The sequence below is a fragment of the Gossypium hirsutum genome, chromosome D02 (genome assembly GCF_007990345.1).
Source record: "Gossypium hirsutum isolate 1008001.06 chromosome D02, Gossypium_hirsutum_v2.1, whole genome shotgun sequence".
Classification (NCBI taxonomy): domain Eukaryota; kingdom Viridiplantae; phylum Streptophyta; class Magnoliopsida; order Malvales; family Malvaceae; genus Gossypium; species Gossypium hirsutum.
The window spans coordinates 15,983,328-15,993,409 of NC_053438.1; the positions used below are offsets into that span (position 1 = coordinate 15,983,328).

The window sequence follows — 10,082 nt, forward strand, 5'->3', positions numbered from 1 at the left end:
TTTGGAGGTGATTAGCTTGAATCGGCCATGGTATATCCATAAACACGATCTATGCTTGTTATGTTACTCATGGTTAAAACGATTCGGCTATGACTCTTGTAAAAAAAAAAGTAAAAATAGACATGTGAATTTAAAAGATGGTATGAACAAATGTGGAGTTTTGCTAGTTTAAGAGTATTCGGCCAAGTGTTCATGCGGTGGAAATTAAGTGTTAAATGGAATGAAAATGATGTTATATGGGGGTATGTATATTCGGCCATATGAGTGAATACATAGATGATGTTAAATTTGATTATGTATAATGGGCCATATAGAGTACACATGGTGATATTAACCTTAATTCTTTATAATTGATCAAGTGGATGATGTTGGTTTATATGGTCGAATTTGAATTATGAATATGTACCTTGAAATAGAATGTTGCCGTATGCTTCTTTTGATATGAAACTATTAATGTTACGGGATATAAATAACTAGCAAGGTAATTAAACTAGTTGATTTATTTATTTAAGCTCAAGAACCTAAAGGAGAGGCGTCCAACAAGGGGAAATCGAAGGTCATCGAGTAGCCGACTCGGAATTATTTTACCCAACATAAAGTAAGTCATTAAGCATATACTTGGTATTAATTCAAATGGTCATAACATCTATGTAATGATGCCGAATGGAATGAATAAATATATATATATACATGTATGTATGTGATGATGAAATTGTTGAATGAAAAGAAAAGAGGTGAGATGTGTTGAGTTGTTGATCTCGGCACTAAATGTGCGGGTATAACCATTTATGACCATGAGATTGGCGCTAAGTGTGCGGGTTTAAATTGTACAGCACTAAGTGTGCGAGTTGGACTATGTAGCACTAAGTGTGCGAATTGACTATGTTGCACTAAGTGTGCGAATTGACTATGTAGCACTAAGTGTGCGAGTTTGATTATGTAGCACTAAGTGTGCGAGTTGACTATATAGCACTGAGTGTGCGGACTTAATATACATCCTTGAATTATTATGGACACTATGTGTGCGACACTATTGAGTCGATCATGGACAGCGGATCGGGTAAGTGTCTTGAGTTCATGGCTAATAGGTGCTATGTCTATACTTGGTGTTGAGCTTGGTAAGTTTGAACCTATGTGACAAATATACTTGAAGTCACGTACATAAAATTTATCGTAGAATGGGTGAAAGGCCGTTTAGTTGTATGTTTGTAACGAAAATAAAATGATTTATGAAAATGCCTCGAATATCCTATTGATGAGTATGTGGATTGTGAATGCATAAATTGGTATGAAATTGAACCGATAGGTTGGAGGAACTATGGTATGGTTCGGAATGGATGGAGTAATTAGCCTCGTTCCATTTTGTTTTCTCTTGTGATAATGTTATTGATGGATGGTAGTGCATAGCTTATGACTTACTGAGTTATAAACTCACTCGGTGTTTCCTTGTCACCTATTCTAGGTTTCTTGGACACATCTCTTTTTGCGTGGTCGGGCCGTCATCGAAGTCATCACACCGGATAGCAAGTTTTGGTACTTTCTTCTTAGTCGGCTTAGGAGAACATTTCGGCATGTATAGGCTATTATGTTGTGTTTGAACTTTGGTATGTAAACTTTTAGCCATGCGAAAATGGCATAAATGTTCGGTTGGGTTTGGATTCATACGTTAGGTCGCAAATCTTGATAATTCGACCTTTTTATGCCATACGTCATGGTTGATTATTTTGGTGTTAAAATTCATGATATGGCAATAGTGTAGTAGGGGAAAGTTTGACAATGATTAGCCTTTGGCATGGTTAGTCATGATCATAATTTGTGATATGCATGATGAATTATTAGTTAGATCAAGGAGTAAACACGAAGTGGGCATAGTTGCTTTCGTAACAGATGCTGGCAGCAGCAGTGACATGAGATTGAAAAATCACTAAAAATAGTAGGAATGGAATTGATTGATGAATAAATTATGTAATCGAAGCTCGATGAGTCTATTTTCATATAGAAGTAACGAAAGGATCATATGGACAGTATGTTATGAGATAATCAGGTTCTCGTGGGACAGGGCCAGAACTGTTTCTGGATTCCCTGCTCCGACTTTGTAAATTCATTATAAATTAACCAGAGATAATTAGGAGTCATGCTATATATGTATAGATTTCTCTCTGAGTCTAGTTTCTATAGAAACAAACGGCATCAGCATTGAAGTTCTGTACAGGGAGATATCCAGGTCGTAACGCGCAAAGGTCAGTGTAGTCGACCCCAGTAACTTGGGAGAATTTGACTAATAAACTGTACTAATTGGCCCAACCAAAAATTCTAGAAAAAAACATGTAGATGGGAATATGAGTCTAGTTTCAGGGAAAAATCACGAAACTGATTTTCGAGTTGTGAAACTCAAGATATGATTTTTAAAGAGACAAGTACGCAGATTAGGCAGTGTCTGGAAAATATCTTTATAAGGGGTTATAGTCTGTTAACACCTCGTGTTCGACCCCGGTGTCGGTCTCGGGTTCGGGGTGTTACAATGAGAGTTCCCAAGATAAATTTTCAAAGGGTAAAGATAACTTATGTTATCAATGTGATATGAAAGATTATTGGCCACGTATGTGGCATATGCCCAAATATTTTGTTTCTGTTAATATTCTTTGAGGAAGGATATGAGAATGTAGTAATGAATTCTATTATTATAGGTAGAAAATATTTATCTTATTTGGTACTAAAATAAACAAATATTATTCAAATATTTGATAGTATAAAATTAGTTGAAAGCTCTAGAAGAGCTAATATATCAACATCTAAAAAAACACAAAATTTGTGACAGTTAATACATTAGTTTTAAAATATGTTCATTATAATGTATATCATATTGAGATTGTGAATGAAGAAAAGATTATATTTCATATGAATCACTATTGCTATAAATATCTATTTTGAAAGGATGGAAATAAAGGAGGATTGAGTTATTGATTACTTTTGTTATTAAATTGAATTGACTGTGACTATCTTTGTGATCTTCTTTTGTCATCATCCACATTAAGGGGTTGAAAGCAAAATATTTTACTGTGAAAGATCAACTTATGGCAATAGAATATGGTAATTCTATCTAAAGCTCGTTATGGTCGGATGTACCTAAAGTTGCAAGGTTTTTTTTTAAAACTGTGAGTATAACTCTACAGTATTCAAAATAAGTTTTCAATTAAAATTACGTGGAAAAATATTACTGATGATAATTTGCAATAGATAAAACATATGTATGAAAGTTATTGGTTATGAAACTGTTGTATACCTGGAAAATAGTGATTTAGACTTCACATTGATTTAGACATTTCCAGTAGTAAATGTCACAATAGTACTTATATGTGGATAAAAAGTAAAAGGAATGAAAGTAAAATTATTAATTTGTCACAATTTATATTGACATTTTTAGTACAATTGAAAGGCATGTTAAACTAAACCATAAGTTTATTGATACAAATGCATTTATTACTTGGTGTGACCAGCTAGACCATCTTGAATCATATATGATGCGAAATTAATTGAGAATTCATATGAACATTCATTAAAGAACCAAAAGATTCTTTAATTTAAAGAATTCTCATTTGTTGCTTGTTCTCAATGAAAATTGCTTATTAGAAACTCACTAGCTAAAGTTGAGATTTAATGTCTTGTATTTTTTAAATGAATATAGGCCAACTTATCCACTACGTGGATGATTTTGATATTATATGATTCCTGGTAGATGTATCTACAAAATAATCACATATGTGTTATCAATTTGCAGCCTGTCGTTTTCAAGATTGCTTGTTTAAATAATTAATTTCAGATTATGCAATTAAGACAATTCATCTTGCTAATGCTGATAAGTTTATATCTTAGTCTTTTGTTGATTGAGTTTGAAAAAATTTCGTAAAAGCTTGTTATTTATGGGCATAATGGTTTAGAGAAATTATTGATTGAACGCATCTGATTAATATCTAAACCATTACTTATGAGAATTAAACTTCCTATTTCAACCTGAGATTATGTTGATTTACGTGTTGTACACATCAAGCCAATAAGTTATAAATACTCCCCATTACAATTGGTTTTTAGTCAAGAGCTAAATATTTCTCATCTTTGAATTTTTGTATGTGCGTATATGTTCCAATTGCTCCACCACAATGCACAAAGATGAGTGAATCCTCTAAAAAAGTTGGGAATATATATTAATTACAAGTCTCCTTGTATTATTAGATGTTTTGAATGTATTGGAGATTCAATTATGACATGATTTGTGATTTGATAGTTTTCCCGATATTAGTGGGAGAGAAATAATAGTTGAATGAAATCACTGCTTGTAATAAGTTACCATTATCTGGATCCTTATAAAGAGTAATTTGAACTAGAAGTTCAAAAAGGATAACTCACTTTATTACAAGTTAACTGTCAAATGTATTCATAAACTTAATGAGAATAACCAAGTGTTATATACCATCTAATATTTTGAATCAAAGTCGCAATAGGACAATCAGTTAGAATAAATAATAAATTGATTGGTTCCAAAGATGAAAATTCTTCTAAATGGTCATATAGTAGAGGCGGGTACTCCAGAAGAGACCCAAGACATAACTAAAACTCCACAAGAGATTCAAGTACCTGAAACTAAAGATTAAAATAGTGAAAATAAGATATCTCGATAAGTTATGTCAATTCGAGAAAATGTGGAACCGATAATAAAATTGGTCGATAATGGTTTTGCATGAAATAATATTATTGAAATAATGAAATAAAAGGAGGATCTTGAATAAATCTATTGAGAAATATAGATATGAAATAAATTGGTCAAAATAGAAAGACGCAACTCAAGTATAATTAAATTCGTGGAGTTTTTGGACTAGTAGCCCAAATATCTAAATGTATAAAGCCAGTGAGAGTACAAATGAAGTAGTTTTGCAAAAGCAGAATAAAAATATGAAGTTTTTCGGTAAGTCCTGGTATTGATTATGAAAAGATATAATATTCTTTTGTGGTGAATACAATATCTTTTAGACATATTATTAAACTGACAGTTTATAAAAGATTTAACTTGCGTCTAATGGTTGTTGTTGCAACCTTTTATGAATATATAACTATATAGTAAAGTTTTCTTAAAATCCTTGATGGATTTAGAATGCTAGAAGCATATTGAAATTATCGGAAAATTGCTTATTTATATGAATTGAAATAATTGAACATATGTGGTAAATTTGACTTAATCAATAGTAGTTGAAAGAGGGTTATAAAATGATCCAAAATACCTATTTGTATTTTTATAGAGAGATCATGATTAAAGTTTGTTATGATTATTGTTGAAACTCGTAAAGAGATCAAAATATATTTCTCCCAAAATTTCCCCTCAGCCATGACTTTCAAAAGAATGGTGATATAAATGCTTAGCAAATACATTCAAAATAGCCATTTGAAAAACTAGTATTCAAGATTGAATACGTAGAATATGATAAAGTATGTGATATTTTCATGAGGGAGAGTAAATATGCATTGTACTCTTTTTCCCTTAACTGAGGTTTTGTCCCATTGAATATTCCTGATAAGGTTTTTAATGAGGCAACATATTATGCGTATTATAGATATGTGTACTCTTTTTCCTTCACTAGGAATTTTTTCCCACAGGGTTTTTATCTTAGTAAATTTTTAACGAGACACATTATCTACAAATGAACATCCAAGGGAGGGTGTTATGAATATTTTATTATTAAGTGGATGTCCATCAATATCAAGAAAAGTTTTGATGTACTTAAAACTCTAATAGCAATTAGAAGTAGAGACCTATTTTGTTTATACTTCTTATATCTATAAATATAGACTTTGGAGATACATTGTAAATAATTATGATTGATCAATAAAATACGCTCTCTCTTTGCTTTCCCATTCTCTTTGTTCTTTACATTATGTCTTTTATTTTATAACATAAATTAAATTATTAATTTTTAAGAAGGTAAAAAATATAATTTTTATTTAATAAAAGAAAATAAAAATATTAAATTGAATTATTAAAATTTAAAAGGAGCTAAAACTAGAATCGGACCATTTAACTAGGGATTAATGAAGTTTGCACAAGCTAGATTAATAGGGCGATTAAGGATATTTGTAAAACTTTTCATTTGTTTAACCAAAGTTGAAGAGAAAAAGAAAATACAAAATAACTTGGATTCAACTAGTTGTGGAGGAAGCTGAGACTTGAAGAGAAGTTGAAGCTTTGGAATATTATGCTGAAATATGTTTTGAGGACGAAATTGATGGAATTTATACATTTTGAAGAATTAAGATTAAATTGATAAAATGTGAATTTTGAAGACCAAATATATTATTATACTAATTAATAGACCACCATTTTCGTTAACTTTTAAAAGGAGATGGCCAAAATAAAAAGGAGCTAAAAGTGGATAAAAGTGTAAGTTCCTTTAAAAATAACAATAAAACATTAATGCAGTAACGAAGTACTGCTTACTAAAAGCTAAAAATAGAAGATCCAATACATGCCAAAAAAAACATCTACCTGAAAAAGGAAAACACCAAAAGGAACAATTAAAAAAGACATGTATCATTAAACTAATTTAGGATGAATTTAGATGGGTAGTGAGATATAGTGTATTTAGTTTATTTTTTATCTCACGTTACAGTGTCGCTATAATCTCTAATCTCATTACTACCGCTGTTTTAACACTAACCGTAAATGAGCACCGCTTATCCAAACTCACCCTTAGACACTTTCATAATTTCTTATATAATTGGGTTTTTTTACTTAGATAATAAAAAAAAGTTAATTGCAAAAATGATATATTATTTACGAGAATGATATATTTTCTATAATAAAATTTGCAGCATTAATTATAAAAAATAATATTTTAATAAAAATAAATAAAATAATATTTTAATGTAAAATGAGGCGAAGCCAAAATGCCAGCGACATCCCTTTTCTCCTCGTAACTTTTAGTTTTTTTTTTCTTTTTAATTGGGGTGGTTATGGTATAATTTTGATTTTAATATCTCTATTTTATAGAAATTAGAAGTTAGCCCTTTTATTTTAATTTATCATAATTTGATTTTCTTTTATGTTTTCAAATTTAAAAAGTTAATTGAATTATTTAACACTATTAAACTCGATCATCAAATTGTTTACTTCAAGATCAATCGTTTGTCAAATTTATATACAAAGAATTAATAAAATCAGCAATTCAACAATTTATGTGTGGCAAATTAGAAAATTTTAATAAGTTTATGTTTTAATTATTTTTTCTATATAATATATGTTTTCTATACTCATACAATGTCTAGTATTGCTTAGTTTATTTTAAAGGTCTAATTATGAATTTTTATCTCTTTACTTTATAAAAAAACTTGAGAAATTAATCTATTTATTTTAATTTATTAAAATTTAATCCTCATACCTTATTAAAACTAATCCAATTGTTGATAAAACATATAAACTTGAACCATTGATTCTTTTTTAGTTTGCCACATATAAATTATTGAATTGATATTAATTATGATAATAAAAAGACTAACTTCTAATTTTTGTAAACTAGAGGTATGGAATTCAAAATTATATCACAACCTAACATTTTGACTTCACCCTTTTTACATAAAAATATTATTTTTTATTTTATTTATTTTATTAAAATATTTTTTTATAGCCGGTGTTGCTTGACACATTAACAACATCTAATTTCATGGTTAAAAACATATCATTCTCATAAATAATTTACAATAAACTTTATTTTCATAATTAATTTTATTTATGTATTATCTAAGTAAAAAAACCATATAATTTGGTTAAAATATTAATTTTACATTAATAAAAGTGAATTTCATTACCATATAAAAAAATTGTATGAAACTGTGATTTCACATTATCATTATCGAGAATAACAAATTAAATTTTTTCTCTTATTAAAAAAAACAGATAAAGATAATATAAAATTAACATTTTCATACCGTCTTTTTCTCCCGATATCAAGAACACCAACAAATGTCATTATCCCTTTGAAACCATTCAGAATCAAACACCATTGGAAAGAGAGTGGCAGAAAATTTAATGAAGTCCGGTGGCTGCCCCACTACCCTTATCTTCCTTTTCCCTTTACGATATTTTACACAATCGGATGAAAAATAAATGACAAAAAGAGACGGAGCAAAGTACATATGTGATGATTAGATATGAAAGAAAGGAAATTTTGAAGTTTAATTCATTCCAACAAATATAAATTTACTAAAATTGTATATCAACTTTCAACAACGTATTCTATGTTCCATTTACTTTTAATATCTTCTTAAAAATTTTGTTTATTATGTTATTTATATGATTAAATTGACTAAGAATTCAAAATTAAAATGTAAACAAGATAATTAATGATTATATTTATGATGATGAAATACAAAAACTGCATAACTCATACAGAAAGAGAAGATTTGGAAAAAAAAAAAACACCATAATTGAAACTCCATTAAATTCAGAGTGATACCAAAGAATAATATTTTTGAAAGAAAGATAAAGCTTGAACCTAAATTAGTAAGGCGGTGGAGGAGGCGGTGGTCTAGCAGTTGGAGCCCAAATCACATCTGATCCACCTCCGAAATTATTACTGTACATCGAAACCCCACAAGATTCTGAACCGCCGCCGTGACCAGTACTATCTCCACCGCCACCAGAAAACGGCGGCGACTGTCCTTCACCTTCACCATCTCCACCAGACGACATCGTATTCCTAGTTTCTTCTCCTCCTCCTCCTCCTGGTAACTGATGATATGAAGGGTTGTTAAACGTAGCGGCAACTATATACACCGTGCCAGCCGCCACCAAGGAGCCAGCCACGAAACCTCCAACGATCTGGCCTTGTGGACCCGCTAAAGAGATAGAGAACGTGTTGGGAACCTGATACGACGTCGTTGGGGGTAGGAACGTGGCTGAGAGGGATAATATGTCGAATCTGCCATGGAAAGTTATGACAGCTCCCGGTGTAGACGAGAGTTGGCGGATAGTTACATTGGAAACGGTTCCAGATCCTGTAAGTACGCAGATTCCAATGTTTTTGCGGCGAGAAAAGGTGGAGATAGCATCAACGACGTCGTGTCCTCCAGGTATTTCGAGAACGTAAGGATTCATGGCAGGGTTAGGTTCCCGAGAGAAGAGGAGGGGTTGTTTGGGCTTATTTTTGGAACCTGGAGGACGACCCCTGGGTCGTCGAACGACTTCAATGGAAGCTCCATCGGCACTGGCGCTGCCAAGACGAGGGAGAGAAGAGTTGGGGGTGGTGGAAGGGTCATTGGGGTCATCGGAGATAGGAGGTTGGGATTGGTGAGAGAGAGGGAAGTGATGAGAGAAAGGTTGGTTTTGGCGTTGGTGGTGGTGGTGGTGAAGTTTAGAGAACATGTTGTTGGGGTTTCCATTTTCGGAATCTACATATTCACCTTTCATGATGAGATCTTTTTTATTTTTATTGTTTTCAATAAATGGCTTTTTCTATATGTATGATTGATGAGGTTTTGGATGTGGGATTTTTGTAATAAAATAAGAATTAAAAAAGAAAAAAGAAAACAGGAAAAGAACAAGATGGCAGAGAAATGCAAGCGAGGAGAGGAGAAAGATGTGGGCAGTGGATTTGTGGAAAGACAGGCAAAGGGAGATAGATAATAAATGGGGATTGGGGATTTGAGAGTGAGAGAGAGAAGAGAAGGTTTTAGACTTTAGAAATAGAAGAAAGACACAGAAAGTGAATGGCAGCTTTGAAACTAAGTAAAAGACTAATTGCGCCGCCCCTGGTGGCGCGTCCCGTACGACGCTACTTACATGTTTTTTTACAAATATATTTTTTACATAATAAAAATTCACACATGACAGTAAAACTTAATGTTTGATTCAAATGTCAACTTAATGTTTGGTTCAAATGGTTGGTAAATTCAATCATAATTTTAAAAATAATAATTACTTATAACTCTCTCTAAGGTGTAAATATAATGATAAAACATTAGATATAAGCAAAACTTGAAAAATTCGAAAAAAGTTTATAAATTTCAAGTTAATTGAATCAAGTCTTAAATGAGTAATT

The 10,082-nt window shown here is 31.2% G+C and overlaps 1 protein-coding gene across 1 annotated transcript; it reads right to left on the minus strand.

Annotated features, from left to right (window-relative positions):
• Positions 1–8,370: 8,370 nt before the first annotated feature.
• LOC107910349 (AT-hook motif nuclear-localized protein 17) lies at positions 8,371–9,736 on the minus strand. Its single transcript, XM_016838167.2, has one exon. The coding sequence runs from the start codon at positions 9,449–9,451 to the stop codon at positions 8,543–8,545; it is 909 nt and encodes a 302-aa protein (XP_016693656.2). The 5' UTR covers positions 9,452–9,736; the 3' UTR covers positions 8,371–8,542.
• Between the last annotated feature and the right edge of the window lie 346 nt (positions 9,737–10,082).